General features: G+C 38.4%; 1 protein-coding gene across 1 annotated transcript; it reads right to left on the bottom strand.

The window, feature by feature from the left end:
• Positions 1–18,013, bottom strand: TMEM184C (transmembrane protein 184C; the record flags this gene model as incomplete). Its single annotated transcript, XM_072405892.1, is given in 9 exon segments — positions 1–7,359; positions 9,539–9,710; positions 10,781–10,880; positions 13,275–13,387; positions 14,055–14,148; positions 15,237–15,311; positions 15,819–16,024; positions 17,758–17,794; positions 17,883–18,013. Coding segments are annotated over 9 exon segments (1,236 nt in total), but the record flags the coding sequence as incomplete, so codon positions are not given.
• Positions 18,014–22,745: the final 4,732 nt, after the last annotated feature.

Here is a 22,745-nt window from a genome sequence, read left to right as displayed (position 1 = left end):
TCCATTTTAATAAATGCTTTATTATATACATTAAAGAAGCAGCACATTTCAGAACACTGTAGTAACACCGTATAAATACAGCATAGAGCACAGCTGCATTGTCCAATATAAAATGTGCTGTGTAAGGCATATAATATAGTACATAAAGAATGCAGGTGCTGCATTAAAAGAAAAAAAAAAGAAAATTGTTGACTTGTTGCAGAAGGCAGCAACCACAATATTATATTCCACCAGCTGCTAATATTGGCAACAAAACACTGAAACATCTTAAAAGAGAACAGTTAATGAATCAGACTTGACTCATAACACAAAAAAAACAAGCATTTAAGGTCAAATAGCTTTTCAAAGTCCTTAAATTGTGAATGGTGAAACATGTCAACCTTTAGAAATCTATAGTATTGAGCATTTGTCAATCCAGATCTAAACTGTTCCCAAGTCAGAAAATTCTGAAATACATTTATTTCTATTCATTAGGCATGTGCTTTGTAACTTCTCACAGAGCACTGGTCAGCTATCCAGGGATGATCATAGGTTTCATTCCTTGATCGAATATGTACATTCATTCCTATGAACTTCCATCATCAAACATGTCTCTGTGCTTCATTGTAAAATCTTCCATCACATAGATCTTATAGCAATGAATGTCTATTTATTAAAAAGATTCATACCAGAATCATCAAAGGGATTGGTGAATGTTACTGCACAAATGCAAATAAGTGAATTGGGCAAATTTTCAGCTTATCTTGACAAATGTTTGGACCCAGTTAGGCAAGTGAGCTGCAAACATTTGTATAATTTAGATACAGAAGTAAATGATTATATGTGAATCTTGTAACGCTTCTAAACTACATGAAAAGATGAAGAAATCCAAATGTTTTGATGAGTACTGATGTCAAGCTTGCTTTTATAAATCAGGTGAATTCAAGTGATAGTGCATCTTGTATAAATTTGACCCCAAAAGTTAGTAAGGTACTGTAATCTAGTGACATTCCTAGGGCAATGAGCAATTTTAGCCATTAGCCAGCAATGTAAGCGGCATTTTTTTCTACTGACCACCACACCACTATACCGTGAGCTGTGAATAAAGTAGTTATAGCAGCGGATCTTTAAGACCTGAAAATTATTTTATTGGTTTCCCCTATAGTAAAAAAGATCAGGAGAGTTGCCGTTATGTTGCCATTTCCAAACATTTGTAGACAGAAAAAATGTCAAATATCATTTACACTTCAAAGTCTGGTGAACGTGTGTAATAAAATCATGTGTATTATAATATTAGACGTATGATTACAGCTGAACGTGGCTCTCGTGTAGTGTTCAGTTATGCGGGGCCTCTCACAATGTGGCAGAGCCCTGCTTATCACATCTGAGAAATACAGTATATGTTTCTGTGCAGCACATAGCTGGCAGACTGCATACTGTACTCCCAGAATAGCTGCTGAGAAAATGCTAAGCCTCCATTCCTTCTTCAGGATTAGTGTCTTAAAGGCAACACTGCACAAAGTATGGCACAAAAAACAAACAAAAATAACAGGTTTTGTTAGCAGATCTTTTGAAGAAACATTGTTCCCTGTATCACGTCACCATTTGCAAATCCATTCACGTAAAACTGTCCACATTCCAAATGTAATATAGATATTTCTAGAACTGTACTTGTTAAAAGGACAGACCATTTCCAATTAAACATGCATTACCATCGACCATTAGTGGAAAGATATCCAGCACAGCATTTCCATCTAAGCTGTATGAACTACTAACTGCCTCCTGTGGATTCCTAACATATGTTTGGCTATTGGCATTGCAGACACAGCTTGAAAATGTGACTTAGTCTGAATAGAAAATAGCAATAGTCTGTGCTCTTAGGTCATTGTCTTCATAGAAAATAGCAATAGTCTGTGCTCTTAGGTCATTGTCTTCTATCTATACTGTTTTCTATTAGCTTTAATAGCGAAGCCAGCCCATATTATATATTTTAAAACATATGTTCTGCAATAGATTCTAACTTGTTATATCCCAAAACACATTAAATAGATGGATTTATTGAAAATAGTTCTGTGTGTTATCTTATATTGTAAACTCATTTAGCAGCGTCCTCTTCTCCTGTGTGATGTTTGTATCTGTCCATCATTTGCAACCCCTACTAAATGTACAGTGTAATATGCTGGCACTTTATAAATAAAGTTTATGATTAATAATAATAATAATAATAATATTAATAATGTTTCTCTTTTACATACAGCTTTCAGATGTTTTCAATATACAGAATCAGGATTCCAAGTACAACCTTTTTAAAACAGTGCTGGAGAAACAAACAGGTACCGGTGCCCAGGAGGACATTTCACACATAGTCACACAAAGTCATAGTGCAATTGTGACAAACATTGGCAGGCTAACCAGTCAAAACCCATTCTTCAGTTGTGCATACTTATATTAGGTTGCATGCCCCAGTGGCTCTTTTAAATACTCAAGTACCCTCAGGATAGCAAAGTATATATTTGAGATTCCATACATTCTAAGGCAATTATAAGTGCTTTTGAATATTCGGTTTTCTTATTGTATTGAACATTCCAAAGAATGTCGCAGCATACATGAGCATAGGGGAGATGGAACACAGAGCTTGAATTATGGAGATTTGGCTTCTGTAAATTGTAAAACATAAAAGTTATTGGGCCAAGCATCCACCCATAACTTAGGTGAAATTCCCAGATGTTATGAAATGATCACATAAGAAAGCAAACAGAAAGTAACCAACCATAAATCAGGTCAACTGACCAAACATAGTAACACAAATGCAACAAAATCCTTTATATAGTGCAACCAGATTTCCTCTTGCCTAGCTTAAAGTCACATTTATCAAGCTTTACCAGTACCAGTATATAGAAATAGCAAGCAATTCTAGAACCTAGTGTTTTATGGGCAGAAACATGTCATGAATTTAATATGCTCCTCCCACAAGTATGGACATTTCAGCAACTCAAAACCGACAATGAAAGATTAGTATACATCTGAAGATTGTAGAACATAAAGAGTAAAGTATATTCCTGTGCATGACCCTTTCTGCTTTATACACAGCACTGCACAAGCAATACTGCTTGCTTGTCTCCAATTGTGGTGAGGTCAGTTTCGCACATTCACCATGCAGTGCAGTTATGTAGGGAAGTGGTCCTCCATCCTTTTGAGTCTCGCAGACCACTAATGGCATGGACTCCCCACCAGGCGTGCGCAGGGAGCGGTGTGTCATTCAAAGGGAAAGAAACTTCCCCCAGAATGACATCATGATGCCAGAACCAGCCCACTCTCCCATCGCAGGTCTGAGCCTGTCCAAAGACACAACCCACCCATTAACCTGAGCCTGCGATGTCCCCAGGAGACATGGTCCAGTCTGGCCAGTGCGCCTCCCCCCCAAGCGGGCTCCTTCTCCTGACCCCGCTGGGGTCTGGGGGTCAGACAAAAGTGGTTCACAGACTGGGGGTTGGGCACCCCTGATGTAGGGCACAGCAGAAACATGGAGATCCAGTTATGTTGACTTTATGGGATGGCTTATTGATTTTGATTAACCTGTAACTTACTGACTAGCAAGGTTTTCTGTAATGAGATTTTATTTAGCCTTCAGTTCAGAAAAATCCACGTTTTCACCCACTCAAGGATGACAAAGCCTGGTGCCTATTTCTACATATATGTTTATATGTACACAACTACTGCTACTATGCATGTATGTGATCCAGCATTGTATTCTCAAATTTGTTTGAAGACATAATGTTGAAGGATGTTATAAAAGAAGACCATCCCTGTAAAATAAGCCCATGTATGATCACCTTTCCATAGATGTTTGTCTTGGAACACCACCACTTCAATTCTTCCTGGCTACCACAGGTCTGTGATACTTTAAGGTTGGTCAGGATAGGAGAAAATTGCCATCAGCAGTAGATATTCCCATCTACCTGTATGTACTGTAGTGACATACAAGGAGGAGCAGGTATGCACTGGAAGCGTGTGAATACCTGTAGAATCTTAGAAGTAATACGGTAGTATTTCAGGACACGACCGGCTGGAGAGGTATGTACAGACAGTGCTTACTTTCTTTTACAAAAGACAGTTATTGGGTCACTTAGTGAACTAAACTAGTTTTCCTGTAGAAACCACAAATTGTATTTTCGTTAATGATTTGTTAATAGAACTTCCATTCGCCATTAATGTCCCATATAACAGGATATTCAATATCGAAAGTAGGCCAGACATTTAACATTTTTGTATGCTCTGGTATAATATAGATAGTACATACTTAAGTCTTGATACCTGATGACAATATTTCAAAAGGTAACTTCTTGAAATCTGTATAGCTTTCAAACTCAACTTGACCATTCCTTACAAATCAGATACCTTTAATGCATAAAAATGGAGAATTAAACAAATTCTGTAACCAGGAGGTTTATATTCAAAGTAGAAACAAATTCGATTTTTTTCCTGCAAAATATTATCCATGCAATTGATGAATTCTGGTCTTACCATAAAATACCTTTCTCAAAGTCTAGTAAGAAACTCAGTTTCATATTCTGTGGGTAATACTGCCACCTACAGGGGGACCAGAAAATAGGACACAAATTTAGGAATTTACTCTAGTTCACAATGTCAATAATCAGCACAGAAGGACAGTGTGCTCTGTCTTTCCAAAGACTTTAAGCTGCAGTACCCAGAGCTTGTGAATAGTAAAGATTTATCTCACCACCTACCAGAAGTATAAGTACACACCTTGTTCTTTCCAGGCTGTGTCACATTTGTTTTTACCATAGCACTGGTTCACTTTAAGTGCCACCTGATCATACAATTGCTCTATTTTTATATTTACCTTTTGCAATGCAAATAAACACAGATTTACCCATAAGTGCTACCTGATCAATATAATGTCATGGTCAATGTGAAGAGACCGTGGCAGTGTTTTTTCTGTGGCTGATGTGAAGCATAAGAAAAATATTTTACACTGGTTTAGTGCTGACATAACTGCATATTTTACATAGATAATTAGCGTTGATATAAAATGTTGTGTTATGTATTCAAAAAAAAAAAAAAAAACATATAGGGAAGAGCTACTGCATTTAGCTACAACAAACCAGACAATCCAGTTTTAAACCCACATTATAAATAAGCCTATGTTTTAAAACAATAATCAAAGCCAAGTATTTGAAAAACCAGATGGGCATCTTGAAGACATCTATTGTTTTCCAACAATGTGCTGGATTTCTAAAAAAAAAAAAAACACTGGACATAGAAGGAGAGCACTGAAACCACACAGAACCCCGCCACCTTCAACAAGATCTTTTCTGTTAATCAACATGCTGCCCTCTGCAGGAAAAAGCAAGAAACCGCTGGCACAGGAAAACAGCAAAATATTTTGTTTATATTGTTTCCAGTACTTTCACAATCCTTTCCAAGGACTAAGCACTGCACGATGCATGAACGAGTGCTGTACATTCAGCACCCTGCTGCGTGCTCTCCCTCTTCCCTTGCATTAGGATTGTTCGTCGTCCATCGTCCGTGGATCCACCATAACAGTCGGATGGACGACGGGCGCTGTACACATCCATTGGACGCGTGTACGTAGCTTCTTCAATAACCCCTGTAAGCAGAGGTATGTCCACTTCCACTGTTTACATTAGGCAATTTCTTAAGTCTGGACGTTTAGATATAATGCTACTCATAGGTGGTAACTTTGTAAACAATCCACATAATGAAAAGTTAAAAGTGCTTGTGTTATTGTTCTGTGTGAAGCGAGATAACCCCGTGTACTTAAATGATCACTAGAAATGGACAAATGTACTTTAATGTACTTAAGGGTATTACATAGATTGGAGAATATATGGAAACAATAAATTAATAGAGAGTGTCATTCTCAATGTGACAATTTTCATTTACAAATATTACAGTTGTATTTAATATTCTTAAAACCTTGTGGTCAAATTAGGAATGACACACTATTAAAATCATTGTGTCTGTCTACAAAATACCTTTTAGTTACATAAAGTACATTGACCCATCTCGGTTCCCACAGAATGACAACACAAACACTTCTATTGGACTAATCATCATGCATATCGTATATAAATATACCCCCTAGGATACACTGTGAGGTTCCGGACTCAGCTGTCCCGAAAGCAATAAGGTATAAAAAAAGGTGGCATCAGAGATGCAAATTTACATTCAAAATAAACATGGCAACAGAAAGATGAAACCTTGAACATTAACTTAAAATAAAAGCCACTGACCACCAAATGTTGGAACGCTAAGGAAAATTCTGTTTCCAAGATTGCAACACAAGCAATTTTTTATTTTAAAGTCCCCTCTAACAGCCAACAATCTGAATGTTGCTTTCTTGTGACCATGACAACAGCAGGGTGAATATTCATAAAAGTGTAATTTGGCTCACTGGCTCCCCCAGCAGATTTATTTTCATTAAACGTTTGGGACTTGCCATGTGATTATATGCAAGCATTGGAAGATAAATGGATGCATGCATTGGAAGATAAATGGAATTTATGCTTAAGTGTAGTTAAGTTTTAAATGTGTCTACACTAAGAAGTTAGGTAAGCTGCCATTTCTGACCGGTCTCCAATAAATACTGCTTGCCTGGTTGGTGTTCTGATCCTTGACCCAGAATGCATATACAGCTAAGTGGTCAGATAATTGTCACACAGTTATCTGTATGATTGTTTGATCAACTTTACATCCAGACAGTCAGCATTCTTTGGAATAAGTTAGGCAAAGGCAGCTTCTATTCCTTTTTTTATATAGGTCCACTTTAAAACGATCCAATGAAAGCCCATCCTTTTCAATTTTGCATTTGTGGTGATGGTTATCACAAATATTGTAACAAAGTCAGATATTTTCCACTGTAGGGATGCACAACTAGAACAAAACACAAAACTGAACATAAAAGAGGTATAAATACAACTAGAATGCCAAAGTGGCGGTTATCCAGACCTTTAATTTACACAGCAGCAGAGGTCCATGTGGGCACCAAATTAAGGATTTAAGTCTTGTGAAAATTTGGCATGGAGATTTAGGAGCGCAATCGCTTGCTACTCTCATGTGTTACCTCCACCTCGTCAGGCTCGGATACAGGCACATGTACATCCTGCTCTGGAGAGTCAGTGCTGTACAGCTCCTCAGGAATGGTCGCAGAGGTGGGGGTAGTTTGCGGTGTTATTGTCTGACCAAACCCTTGATAATGTCCAGATGGGGATGGTGGCACAGAAGGATCTGCAGATATGGGATCCTGAGTAGATGAAGAAAGTAAGCTGGTGTGTTCATTTTGCTCAAGATCTTCGGGGAAAAACATTTTTCTTGGTCTCCCCAACACTGTTCTTCCTACAAAGCAGAACACATGTGAAGAAATTCTTAGGTTTGCATTTGCTCAGCACATAAATGGTAAATTTTGTAATGGGATCTAAATGGTATTGATTTACTGAAAAATTGTGTTTTTCTCTCTGTAAAGTAAAATATCCCCTTGGAATATTGTACTGAACTTCATGATAGTGCTGGAAATGTACTATACAAATAATACCCAATCACATGAAAGGAAATGTGAAATAATACTAAAAAAAACATGACTTTTGTTTGCCGATGATTGGATGGCGGCAGTAAGCAGAACTTCACCCAATCCAATAAACTTATTGAAATTGTTTGCAAGTTGAGCATTCACTTTGAAAATAATAACTGACAACCACTACAGGGTCCAAGGGAAAGACCACATAGCACAAATTCTTCAGTATAACTTCATGATGAAAGAACACACCCCAAACTGCCTGCATCACTCTCCAGGAAAACAGAAAGATGGTCACATGTGGTATAGACTAATATAAAGAGGTGCTATTATTGAAAATCAAATATTAGAGCAAAAATTTTGATACGACTATGAAGACTATCACCCTGGAGTCAAGGTTCAAGTTTCAAAGACTTGTCTGCTTATTTCAAAGCATTTACGAAAGTCATTCATGAATTTACCTAATTGTGAGCCTTATTATTTAGCTGCATCAGCAAGATGTGTCAAAATATTGTTCATGCCCTTTTCTATGATTTTGAATGAATAGAGGATGTTGTCTAGGGATCAGTGTGCAGCTTGTATCATTTTGGAAGGTTTGTTAAAATTCATAGTTCACAAGAGTCAATAGAGTGCAGGTCAGTAGTAACAGATCTCTTGTATAAATTACTGTTCCATGGCAGTATTATGATAATACTCTTTCTCTGCATGTGAGGTAGTGCATGCAGCTTTCTTCAACAACCACATTACAGTTTACAAATCCTGCATTTAGATAAACTGATCAATGCCATTTCATTTGTGCTGGAAAGTTCAACCCAGTTATATAAACCAGAGGTTGGAACGATGGGCTTGATTTATTAAAGCTTTTCAAGGCTGCAGAGGACATACTTTCATCAGTGAACCCTGGTGATTTACCAAACCTGAAATTAATTTCTTAAAAATCATTTGGTATTTGTTAGCAAATGTTTTCAATCCTGGACCAGATTCATTCCAGGTTTGTTGCATCACACAGATTCACCAATGAAAGTGTATCTTCTCCAGTCTTGGAGAGCTAATAAATCAGGCCCTATGTCAGGGCTCCAACATGAATCGAGTACTGTTACAAACCATTCAGGTGACGGTGTCTGTAGTTTAATGTATGAAAAGTCTGGGTCAGAAGAATCATACACTTTTCTACATAAAAGACTAATTCTTATTATAGGAAAACAAAAAGTGAATCTTGCTTGCCAGGAATAAAAAAAAGAGCTTCCCCTAGAATACATGTTATTACATGGCTACCTGAATATGTCATTAGCTGCAGAACAGAATCTAATGTTTTTTTTATTAGTCAGCCACCATCTGATGGACAAGCAGTTTTGCATAAGAATCAGCATAACAAAACAACTGCAGTACTACCGAGGGAGCAGAGACAGCAAATCAGCAAATATGGACACCCCCCTGTAAATAGATATTTACTATTGATTAAATAGATATTTTCAATATATATAGATTATAGATTAAATAGATATTTACAATAGATTAGATTATTTAGTGGTTAAGATGCAGGTGGCCACTGGGACATAAAGTGAGGTTTCCCAAAGGGAACTTTAAACTACCACTATTGCTCAAATATTAAAAAAATTTTACATGCTTAATAATTGGCATTTAGTTTATTGATAAATTTTTCCATGCATTGATTTATATATTTCTTTACAATAACATCAAGGCCAGTGTTTTGCCAAGGAATAAAAAGTGACCACAGAAAGGGGTATAATAATTAGGCAGCATATAATATCAAACACTTTATTTTCTTGGTGTATGTGTTTTAAATTACAGTCATTTATTTAGCTATTTTGAATTCCTAACCATTGCCCCTGTTATACATGTGGGACAAGCTGTCCAAAAAAGTATGCCGGGAAAAGTATCAATAAAAAAGAAAATGCGGGGAAACATAATTCATATGTAAAATATACAAACCAAACCAAAACAGCTTTCCTATAATGTATAGCATAGCAGAAATTCCCTTACCAACATTTCGTACTTGTTCAGATATATCTGCCCGTATATCTGATATATCCCACATGGCAAGAAATGAGTCAAAACACGATCCTTCCTCAGCCTCCTGTACATATGGCTTGTATGAAAAGCTGAAGTGATGAGCAATGGCAGCCAAGAACATTTCAACACAAATTACAAAATCCTGACAGAAACATAAAAAAGCAGAAAGTTATTGTATTGGTCTTCACTGTCATGTCCATTAATGTATGCTCACGTTCTCAAATCCAAGGTTTTCCTATCAGATTTTGAGGATTTCCCAGGCCAAGTGGGAGATAGACAAATTTTTCTAGCTTGGGATCCACAGTAAAATATAAAAAGTGGCAGAATTCTATATGATAAGCATAAAAAATAAAACTTTTTAGAAAGGAATTTCTTTTTTAAAACTGAAGACTTAAAATTACTTAAAATCTACCATCACATTTATTGGCCAATAAGAATTTGCTGGGGAGGCCTTGGTGTATCCAAAAGTTTTGCCTGCCAGAACAGGCTGTGACCAGGGGGTTTGAGAGGCACTGCAGGTAAGTTTGGGCCCCATAATGTACACACTTTTTATGTGCAGCAGTTTGGATTTTTTTCTCCATGACAGAGTCTCTTTGAGTAGGAATTGTTCCGTACTCTTTTCTAGCAACCAGTTAACAACAAAGATAATAATAAATCTGATTCTGCCTGCTGAGGCTGTACAGACCAGTTCTACATTTTCAGCCTGTAATATATTTTGTGTATTCAGTTTTCAAAAATTGTCTTGCTGTGCCTTTTTGACCATACTCAATATGTTACAATTCACCAATTGTCAAAGAAGCATAAGAACATGAAGCCCTTATGCTGACAAAAATTGACAGCTGGAATTCCAAAATATATTATTGTAATTGATAGTATAGAATAGTGCAGGTTAATTAAACTTCGGAGTTCACTTTTTTGCACAATAATCTCTTGTACAGGGTCAATGCATTAATTTTTTTTGTTTTACACAAAACTCAAGTCTAGGCAAGTGAAAGAAAAAAAAATGTACACAACAATTAGTACAGGTAAAATAGATGTAATGTGTAAACTGTTTTAGTTGAATATTTTACATTGTACAAATCTAATATGCCAGAAGCTGTGGATATTATTTTGCATAAATATTAGGGGACTGGAACATCCAACCCTGAAGATTTATCTTTAGGAATAAACTGTTGAAAATTAATAACTAAATATATAAAACTAAAAATGTACCTGCAGTCCTGTCGCAACATCTTTGACAGATTTCCAATCCCATAAATGTTTATCAGAAATAATACCGACTTTAACCATAAGTGCAATCAATACAGCTTGCCTGTCGGGAAATAAACAATGCATCTCTTTATATGATGTGACAACCAATATTATACACAACATACTGACCAAATTTATTTACATATGAAACATTAGCAGATTACAATGTACAAACATTGCACAAACTTTATAACATTTTTTCCACGGTATTGTGTGGTAGTGAAGTAAAAAACATAAGTAATAGTTTACACCTGTTGAGGAGTTTGTTTTTAAAGTGGACCTTAAATGAAAACTCAGTAGGATTTCTATACTCCTCTTGATGTCACATTTACTCATGTTTTAGAAAAAGATATATAAGCTATGTAAGACATCCCCAGATCTCCATGGCAGAGAATTAGAGGCCAATGTATGGATAAATTGGTCACACGATTTTGAGTATTTGGTCAAGTGAAGATTTGGGAAGCAGAGTAGCTAATTCATAATACCAGGTCCTGATTCAAACATGTAAAAATTCTAATTTACAGGCCTGGCTGTTTTTACTTTTCACAGACCTCAAAGTATTTTTGAGACGTAGAGAAGATAGACGCAGTCTGCCATGCTTAATATTGAATCTGGATTAAATTGCTACTTACTTGGCAGAGGTTAAACACCAGCTACTTTATTTAAATTGAACCTTTCAGCAATGTTACAAATGTGAATTAAAAAATTCCTGTCCTGTCACAATTTACAGCAAAAGTATAATTGTTTATTAGAAAAACTCCACCATTTACCATTAAAAAGCAATTACTCAGCCCCAGGCACTTAACCTTGCCTAGACTAAATGATGTCATCTGTCTGCTTCAGAGAAAAGAAAGCATTTCCTCAATTTCCCCCAGTGATCACACTGTAATCATATAACTGTAGCAAGCCAAAATGTAGGAGGATGGAAAAGGAGCTGCTGGGAGCCAGCCATTTATGAATATGACCAGAAACTACACAGGATTCATAGGGATGTCACATCTCTAAGCTTCAATCTCTGGAAATTAGATGCTGGCCCTAGATAATGGCCAAACAAAGATGGTGTCATCCTGCTGGAGTGAAAGTAGACAAAAAGTATTGTCAGGGGGAGTACACTGATCTCTGTGAGAAGAGATACCTGTAAGTATTACACACCACCTAACATACATGAACCTAACATGCCGCTGTACAGGACGCCAAGGGTGGGTCCTGTATATTCTTTAGGTTGTGGTTCTACTGAAAATAGGTTATTTACTGAAGAGTCTGGAAGGTTTTGTTTGGCTATCTGTGGTTGCCATTTTGGTTAGGGTATTACAGGGACTGGACTCTGGGATAGCAGGGAAGGATCTGAGTAGGCTTTCCTATCCCAGTGCAGTACGAACCAGGGTTTCAGACTGACTGACCTGGCAGGTATGCCTGGGGCTGTCAGGAAATGGGTTTGTTGTCTCCGTCTGGGAGTAAGGACTGAGTCTGTAAGCAACAACACGAGACAGCTCCCTGTTTTTGGATGACAGACTATTACTGAAAACCTTGGCTACCTGTCAGTACCAGTTGTCGACCTGGTGTAGTTGCTTTTGGCGGCAGGACTGTTCAAGAACTTACCAGTGGAATTTATTGCTGAACTAAGCTGTTTTTGCGTTATGCCGAATTGAAGCTGTTTGATTTATGCCTGAGCCTAAATAAATGTACTTTATTAAAGCACTACAATGCCCTGAATTTGCTAATCTCCTTTAATTCACACAACAAATGTCATTATTTCCCTATTAACCCCTGAATATTTAAATAAGCAAGAAAACAAACATCAGAAGCAGCACAATCCTTACCAACAATCCTTTCAACAATCCTTAACAACAAAACAGTTTATATTCCCCTGTGAACAATAATGGCACCCTTATGAGGAAACAGTTTTAGTATGTGTAAATGAAAAGGATGCTGTATGTATATTTAGGACACTTATTGTTAGGTCTTAGATTAGTAGCACCAGAGGCATACACCTTTACTGCCAATGTTTTACTGTATTGCAGCTCAAGAGACATACATGCAACACAAGAAAATGTGAGGCAATTTTTACTGTACGGTCAGTGTTCTCCCGAGCCCGTTTTAGCCTGGCACTCCACCCGGCACTTTTCGGTGTGCCAGGCTAAAAATGCAAAATATTGCAGATTAGCAGTTCTTAGATGTGATTGAGATATTGGTTCAGTATACAGGAATTTACGTTAACTGTATTTCTATCAGAATCAACAGATATTTTTTTGTACTTGCAGAATGTGTACGCTCCTCCAATATCTAAAAAATGATAATTTGTCATATATTACAATTTTAGTCTTGGGCTTAGATAAACAAACTATTTTGTGGTACACAGCTGAATAAAGTTAGGAAAACACTGACAAATTAAATGAGAATTATAGGATGTCTGCTGTACCAGTCTGCACTAGTTAAATTTACTTAAAGGACTCACCAGAATGACACAAAAACGACCATTTTTACACACAGAAATTTGCCCACTGGCTGGATTGGGTTTAGCTCTTCCTTCAAAACTTTATAGAACAGGACAAGACAGTACATAGCAAACTGGAAAAAAAAAGTAAATACATTAACAGAAAAAAAATTAATACAAAATCGGGATAAGAAGCTACAGCATTTTTGATTATGCTACTGTGCTGGTAGTTGAAGTTGACAATTCTTTAAGTTCTATTGAGGTCTATTTTGCACAAACAAAATGTTGTGTTATAATGAAACACTCATAATGATGACAAAAATTCATTTGGCACTCAGTTCAGTAACATTGTATCAAAAATATTATTGTAACTGCAAGTAGTGGACTTCACCTCAGATTACCTTAATGTTCAGAAGCGGCACAAGGAGCCCACCAGATTTGCTGATGTACTGACAGAAGAAGTAAGACAACGATGTGCTAATCAGTCTGCTGCTTCCCCTAAACTATCCAATCACAATCTGGGAGAGGGACTAGAACTATAGGAAATATTTAACTACAATTGAGAAAAATCATATCTTCTGCTCTGCCAGATAAGCCTCTGCTATGTGGAATACCGGTTTACAATCTTTGGACTGGATGAACAAAAATACAAAAAGCTTTTGCAGGTAAATCAAAACTATTTAATGCATGTTAATGAAGGGGCCTAAGATTTATTCTACAGAATTACCTAGAAGGATAGATAAAAGAACCAAAAACTATATTTTAGCTTAAAAGGCCCTTTAGATGTATAACCTGGCTTACCAGTTGTGAAGCGTTGTTGATTATAACCAAGTATGTCCAGGCATTCTTTAAACTAAAGTCTCCTTCCCCATAAATGCCAGCCAACTGGCAAATCCTGGAAGATAACAAAAGAGACTATCTCAATATTTATTGTAAAACAACTTACATTATTCCTCCACTTCTAAGCAAAGTAACATATTATAACTCTACATTTATTTTAAAAGAAAAGAGAATCAATACTTCAACTCCCCTTGGCCTCACTATTAAACATAAATGGAAGATGATATCTTTGTTCTCTAGAAAAGTGTATCTACTGCCTGGGGCTGCCAAAGTGTTTACTGGTTTTGGTGCTTTGTAGCGCGCATTGAAACTGAGTACACATGCTGAGCTTAAGATGTGTTAAAGCTGACTAACGCATTTTACTTTTTTAGCCACAATCAGCAGAAACTGCATTAAAAAAAGTGTTAACATCGCTGACTTTGGGTGTTGTACCACGCTGAAGGGGAACAGACTTCAACACTGCAGATGAAATTTACCTTTCATGCACACATTAAAGAGTATGTAATTTCTCCAGCAAAAGCAAACAAATAGGTTTGGAGACAAATGTAAAACCAATGGCTTGCAAATGCAAATACAAGCCAATAGAGGAAACGCAGAACGCAGGGGAATGGAAATAGAGAGAATGTAATTGTCCTATCTTGGCAGCATTGTAAACGTTGGGCATTAACCAATAAAGAATCAGAAATAAAGATCAAGATATGAATGTAAGACTGGATAAAAGGCAAGCGTTTGATTAGTACCCCCCGAGAATCCTGGTGTGTACAGTCAGTAAAGAGACACTCAAGAAAAACATGGGAGGTCAGTCATCCACAGCGCAATGTTTTAGACTGCATCGAGTTGGGTTTTAGACCTTTGACTCAATGCAGGTTTCTTCCTTTGGCTTTTAACCGACATAAACATTTAAAATAACTGAAACCCTAAAACCATTAAACCCTTTTTCTTTTCTTTATAAAAAAGTAACACATTGCTAAATGTGTGTAGTTTTTTTCAGCAAAGAGGAAAATACAACAAATGGGTTCCTGGGAAAGTTTAAAAAAGCTGCATGCATGAATTATTGTGTGTCTAACGGGCATTCAACTACCCCCTCCCACCCCCCAGACACAAAAATAAATAAATAAAAATATATATATTTGGCATACTTACAACGCAATTATAGTGGTGACTGGCCGAACGACTGTATACTGCAGAACACCTAACTTACATCTGAACAACAACACCCTGAAAGAGAATTCACAAAGAGTCCTGTCATTAGGTATACCTACAAAACTTAATTGCATTAGAAAGGCTATAAGTGAAAAACTTAGCTAAGCAATTTATGTATGACAACTATACATCATATTTTAGCCTTTACCACATAAATGATACTGAAGAAATGAAAAACTTCTAAGGATACATTTATTTCTAAATTCCAGAGACTGCAATCCATGCTCTTAATTCTCAAACAAGTTGTCCTTTCATTATTATTTGGCAGGATTTATATAGCGCCAACATATTATTCAGCGTGGACATTAAATAGGGGATGCAAGTGACAGATACAGACAGTGACAGAGGAGGAGGACACACTGCCCAAAGAGCTTACAATCTAGGAGGTGGGGGAAGTATCATAATTTGACAGGTACTTGGTTTTTGTAACTTCCAAACATTTCTTTTAAAAAGAAACAAAAAAGGGAAAGTAATAAATTAAATGTTTTTGATATTAGTAATATATATGGTTTGATTACTCACTCGCCCATAGGCCATGGAGGACAGCAGCACAGAGGGGGTAGATGTCTTTGCTGATCTTTAGCGTCAAGAACCAATGCCAGGTTCGGACATCGATTTGTTAGGTAATTCAACAGGAAGATCATGAAATTATATATGACGTAGGCTTCATAGCATTCTCTGCAGGTATCCACATATATAGCAATGTCTGGATATTTTAGAGCAACCCACTGATTTACCATTGTTAGATGATGGCAAAGACAGAGAAAAAAAAAAAAAAAAAAAAAATTTTATTATTTGTAAAAATTCACACTGCTAAATAATGAGCCTGACAGCAGTATATGAAAAACATAAGATATGTACGAGAGTTATAACAATAAACCACTGATGAATTGTTGAATTGAAAACATTCACTAACTTGTTGAAATGGAACCTTTGAATGAGTAGGATAGAAAAGTCAACAGTCAGTTCTTAAAGTTTATGTGCTGGATGCAAGAAAAATGGACAAGCGTTACGAAAATTTGGAAGTGGACCGCATCTGACTGCATCAGAGCATCTTACTGGTATGGAGTGGTAAGTACCTACCAAAAGTGTACCATGAAAGGGCAACTACTGAACTGGTGACAGAATCATGGCCTTCCAAACCTTCCTAATGTGTGTGGAGGGGGGAAGTCGGAACATCTGGTGTAACTCCACATCTATTGCTGGCCATTGGAGAGAGGTATCAGTGTAACAAGTTGTGTAGCTGCACAACAATGTGAATGCCAATGCTGACCAACATCTAATGTGTCTACAATAGGAAAGTAATCTTCAAAACTAGACCATGGAGCAATAGGTGAAGGTGACCTGGTATGATAAATGGATGGATGGCTCTGTGCATGTGCATCGCTGGGGAAGAGTTAGCCATGGGATGAATTTGGAAGATTGGGCAATGGGAACAGTGTTTCTTAAAGCATCTTGGTGGCACACATCACAGGACACCTTTCATGTTCTTGTGAGTCAATACTTGGATGGGTAGGCTCAAGGGGAACCTAACAGTAATAGGCAGGTGGTTTTAATGTTTTGGATGATTAGTGTATAAATATTGTGAGGGGTTATGCTCAGGATCACCTTTGGACACTTGTCTTGTTCATCCAACTCTGATCACACACCGAGGTATCAGTCTTAAGCTGGCTTGCAGCCAGGTTTATTGAAGGTTGCAGATAAAATAACAAAAACAGCAAAATAAAACCTTGCCTGTCTGGCACTTACTTTACATCAAGACGTCCCTGTCTATCAGCTGGAGGGTTTCTCCCTGTCAGCTAAAAACCAAGCTTCTGCTCACTCTTTAGCTCACTCACCCAGACTGACTTTGAGTCTCTCAGCTGAGCTCCCCCACAGACCAACTATCTGTGTCTCCAGCAGGGCTCCCTCACACAGTCCACCTGGCTGTGTCTCCAAACAGAGCTGAACTCACACAAACCCCTGTCTGGGTCTCTCCAAATAGAGCTGCACTGACACAAACCCCTGTCCGTGTCTCTCTAAGCCTAGCTACTGACTGAGCTCCTGGCTCTACGTTATTTACCCACCCTCAGTGCTTCTTTATTAATTATCTCACAGGTGAGAGTCTTCCACCTGCTACTTCACACAGGAGAGGAATCTTGGACAAATATACCTCACATACAGGAGGAATCCTGGGCAAATATATCTCCCTTCCACCTCCAATCCTGCCTTGACCATCTTGGAATAAAATCATATTTACTTGAAGATTGATTTATTTATGGTGTCAAAAGTAAGGAAAAGATGGACAGATGTGTAACTGAAAATTGGTAGGTGAACAAATTGGATGTTTTTATGGAACCAAAAAAAATCTAATTATATATATTATTTTCCCCAGTGTATAACATTTATTCAACTTAGAATGTTATTGAAAAGAATGTCTGGAATTTGCTGATAACACAATGCTGCCAACAACAATACTTACACTGTCTACACTGTAAATGGGCACCATCCACAAAATTCTGACAAAGAGAAAAATAAAAAAAACTGTCAGGACTACAATCATGTACAAAACAAGTTTGTAACTAGGACAAATATACTGCAATGTACCTTATAATTGGTTTCTGCAATTCAGGCTGCGTATAATGAACCAAATGCTGTAAGATGCCCCAAAGAGAGATCGGTATGGTCAGAAGTACGAAAATACCAGCAATGAACCAAGCCTTGGTGTGAACTCCGACCTGGAAGAGACAGTGCAAACACTTGTTATTCAGAATGAGAAAGTAATTCATGTCCTTATATAACGTTGTCAATACAATTATCTTAAGCCAGGCATGTCCAAAGTTCGGCCCGCGGGCCAATTGCGGCCCATGTTCAGGTTTTTACTGGCCCTGAAATGAATGATATGTGGCCCAATGTTTGTAGTGGGTGTGTGCTGTGCGGGACCCGCAAGGACCACTTCAACCCTTATTTGAACGATTGCTGAAATGAATGATATGTGGCCCAATGTTTGTAGTGGGTGTGTGCTGTGCGGGACCCGCAAGGACCACTTCAACCCTTATTTGAACGATTGCTCTCTGCACAGTCTGGTGTCCGGTGTGAACCCGGTGAAGAGAACTTTTCATATCTCCTGCAAACCCCATTGGCACCTCAAGGACCAAATGAAGGAGCAGACAGACAGCAGCACAGCATGTTACATCTTTGTTTCTCGGATTGGAATGTACCTGAAAGATATAAACTAGAAATGGGTGTAGATCAGGCATGTACAAAGTCCCGGGGGCCAATTGCAGCCCAGATTTAGATTTCCACACACGCGCACAAAAAAGCTAATTTATATTTCATTTGGGGACTGGGAGTCCCTATGTCTGCACAGTTAATACCCTACATCATTATTGTTGCCATGTGCTATGCGGGAGCCAAGCAGACCACGCCAACACAAACCCTGGTTAGTGGTCAGCCCCCACACATTTTCACCTCACCAAATCTGGCCCTCTGCAAAAAGTTTGGACACTTCTATCTTAAGCCTTTACCACTTGGTCTGTTTTCAAGAGGTGCATGCTCACATTTTACTCATTGCCTTGTTCATTTACAAGAGGTACTTGCCTGTACCCTGAGTAAGTGTTTAGAGCCCACAAAATGTAATATTGCAGTAAGGTGTAAAATTGATGTATAAAGCNCTGGACACTCAGATTTTTGCCTAGGAGCAGCACTGTAAAATAGATCACATATACAGCACCTAGTACAATATGGAAACATGAATAGTAGACAAAATTCCCTTCTCGTGGGTAGGGTCACTTTTTTATTTGGATAGCCCTGCCTGGAATCGTACGGGTCTATAAAAAATATATAATTTATTTAAATCTGCCAATCACTAAAAAATTCCCTGGTGGAGAATCTTCTAGGTCCCTGTGTTACAATGGCAATAATTGATTCACCACTAGGGAATGTTTCAGTAAATGTTAGATTCACTGCTTTAAAAATAGACGCCCCTAAATAAATGCTCAAATAGATGCAGTAATCATATTATCAAAAATATAAGCCAAAAATATAAATTATTATGTACTAAGCACACTTATCCTCCTTCAATGTCATTTAATTAAAGATATGGACAATTATAGCCACTTAGGAAGATAAGCTTGTTTGTTGTTTCAACATGTCTAGAGAAGTAAATGCTTTCCTTCAAGGACTTTTTGCCTTTGTATCAGTAATCTCAGGTAGTTCACACGCCAGGAGGAAGTAACTTTTATTACAATTGCTATGATATACCCATAAAAAAACACAATCTCTAGAAGTTTTCCCTCTTTCCAGCAGTCATATGATTGTGTAGCACACCTATGCTGAGCTGCTACAGTTCAACAAGGGTAACTGTGAAAGCAAAATGAATCTAAGTGTCTGCTTCACCCATTAAAATTTATATTTGACTTTTTCATATATCCTGAAGAGTAGTATGTTGTGGTTACCCTATACAATGACAGAATGAAAATGACCACTTTCACCACAATGGGAGCTTATTTACCGGAGTAAGAAGACCCAGAAGCCTCCTACTAGAATCTAGGGGCATTTAAATACATAACATCCTGGGTAGGTGGAGCGCACTTGTTGGCACCATGTGCTCCTGTTCCTTCTGGAGAGTATTAAGAAAACGCAGACTGATTTCTCTTAAGTAATGACCCTTCAGAGTCCCATATACAGCAACTAATATTAGATATCAAAGTACCTTGATGAACAATTAGGTGCAATATGGGGAAAATAAAAGGAGACAAACTAATTATTGGTAAATAACTCAGATAACATCAGTGCACCCCTCCCTGTACAAAAAAGTTTCTTGCTTATGCTTATGTACAATCTAAGAGAAAAAAAGGAAACTTTATTAACTGTTTGTGAATAATATTGCCTAAAGTTGATCATCACTTCTACCTGTATATCCCTTCCACCCCTTTAAATGACAAATCTGATAACTGCATCCTTCCAAACTTGTGGCACCAGTTTAGTAAAGGCCAGTTTCTGTTCCACCATGACTGTGCCCCTGTGCATAAAGCCATAAAGACTTGAAAGTTATGAGTTCAGTTTAAAGGAACCCGTCTGACCTCAGGCCTATATAACACCTGTATAAGCTGAGGTTTGGGGTGAGTTTATCCTACATGATGCAGTTTGGGGTGAGTTTTTCCTATGTTATAAAGTTTGGGGTAAGTTTATCCTATAGGATGCAGTTTGGGGTGCCACAAGTACAAGGCATATTGCAGGATGAGCAGCTCCACAGTCACATAAATCTGGGATTGGATCACTAGGGGGATGTTATGGCCATTTGTAGCTAATATCTGTATGGTAATGCTCTGTGCTCATGTGATTATATAGGTCTGTGACAGGTCAGCCTATATCTCACCTTACACCCAACAGCATAGGTGTGCCTCCCTCATCACATGCCTGATCACCTGTGTGTGACTATAGGTTACAGCCTCGGCACAACTCCCCCTCGCTTGTACCGGCTGTCAGCTACATCCTCTGCAACAACAAAACACACAATACACTTCCGGCTTCTGATAGACAGCCCAGCCACATGACTTGCTTGACACAAATACGAGACATGTCATTGGTTCAGCCCCCTGTTAATCAGCTCTTGATCCCGCCCTCCTCGGTAATCAGGCTAGATTGGTTCACAAAGGAGGGCAGGGATTGTTGCTGGCTGAGGTAGTGAACACGTGACTGTGTCATGTGATAAGGGGGTGTACTGCGATAGAATAGGGATTGCGTCACATGACACACAGGTTGCTAGGGTTACCCTCATTTTAGGGAAGGAGTCTGCTGTGTGCAGTTGTATAGAGATAAATATGAGGCGTGCCATGGCTGACTATAGTGCGAGTTGTGACTCCCAGTAGTCACCGCATTCTGAGGCAGAGACAGATTTGGTGATAAGGGAAGTTAGAATAAAGTCAGGGGTTCTGCATATTTCTTATGGGTCACAACCAGAATATTGATGGTTGAAGTGTTTTTGAGGCAGCAATCCTGCATTGCTTCCAGGAGCATTACAGAAGCAATAACTGTGGCCACAACCTTGCCGCTAGTCTGGATGAGGCAATGTTCACACTGGCAGAGAGCTTACCATTTCTATGTCAGGGAAACGCTGCGTCAGGGCACTGCCACCTGTAGTGCCCACCCACAGCAGTATAGAATGGAGGCGGCGCTGAGCGGTTCTGTCACCTGCCTAAAATCTGCAAATGTCGGTTCTGTAAAACCCATCCTGCGGTGCAAGCAGTTGTGAAGATGTCAGAGATTGCTTGCTCCTGCTACAGGTCTGAACCCGCTCTTACAGGAAAACTCCAGGAAAAATACTACAATCAGGCTGCTCACTTCACAACATTTTTCATGTCCTGCACTAGTCACAGGCCTTGATGTCATCCCATTTTTATTATTAATAATAAAAAAAATGGTTTTATATAGCACCAACACAGGAGAGGTTCCTGCTCAGAAGAGCTTACAATCTATGAGGTGGGAGAAGTATCACACAACAGGATGGGGGGATATGGAATGGTGGGAAGTAGTGAGGGTTTTAGGAGACAGAAGTGCTTTTTTAAAGGAGCAGCAAGTAGGAGCAAGCCGAATAGGATGAGGAAGACCATTCCAGAGAGTCGGGGCAGCCCTAGTAAAGTCTTGGAGCCGTACAATGCAGGACCTTTATTCCTGGATTGTGAAGGCGCCAATGGCGGAGTGTCGGATGGAAGAGGAGCACACCTGCGGCTGGGGGAGCAAGGGACAAGTAAAAGACCTTCATGTTTTTTCCCAAGACCTAAATAAGCATTTAAACCTTGCAGTTCTGGGGTAGCTTTACTGCAAGGGCATCCCTTTCTAGATCACAGGGTTCAGCTTTAAACAGAACTAAGTTCCTACTTTAAAAAAAATGCAACCAGACAGGTCGTTAATTGCAGAAAAGACAGATAATGAACTTTTCTTACCTGATTGCAATTTTTTAAAATACATTCTCCTTTCCCCATTCTGTTAGGGCACCTTCATATTCTTCTCCACGTCACTGGGTGGCTGATTTTCGGCCATCATAATTGGCCAGGTCTGAATAATTCCTTCTGTCCCGGCAACCCCAGGGGATGCTAGGTTACCCACCTAATCCTGGCATGCTGTAATGCACATTCATTGCCCACCTTAAAAAGTCCCCATTTTCCTCCAACTCTACAACAGAAGTAGTAATGCTGAGGACCGGAACTGGGCATTTTTCTAACAAATGTCAGTCATGGGCATTCTATCTGCATAAGGGACTTGGTAAAATTATAATTTATGCAAAAAGTGCAGGACAATACCAGCTTCTAAAGCCACACCAGCCTCCACTGTACATAAATACTTCTAATTACATCTATTGATATTTTTGTCACTCTCTGCTACTCTTCTGCCACTTTCCGCCACCCCTGTTCTGCTAATCCCTGACCTTGGCACAACAATCATACCAAACATCTACAAAAGACTGCT

This window comes from Pyxicephalus adspersus, chromosome 3, assembly GCF_032062135.1.
Source record: "Pyxicephalus adspersus chromosome 3, UCB_Pads_2.0, whole genome shotgun sequence".
Lineage (NCBI taxonomy): Eukaryota > Metazoa > Chordata > Amphibia > Anura > Pyxicephalidae > Pyxicephalus > Pyxicephalus adspersus.
The sequence above is the reverse complement of the archived record's forward strand: the minus strand, read 5'-3'. Positions and strand labels throughout refer to the sequence as shown.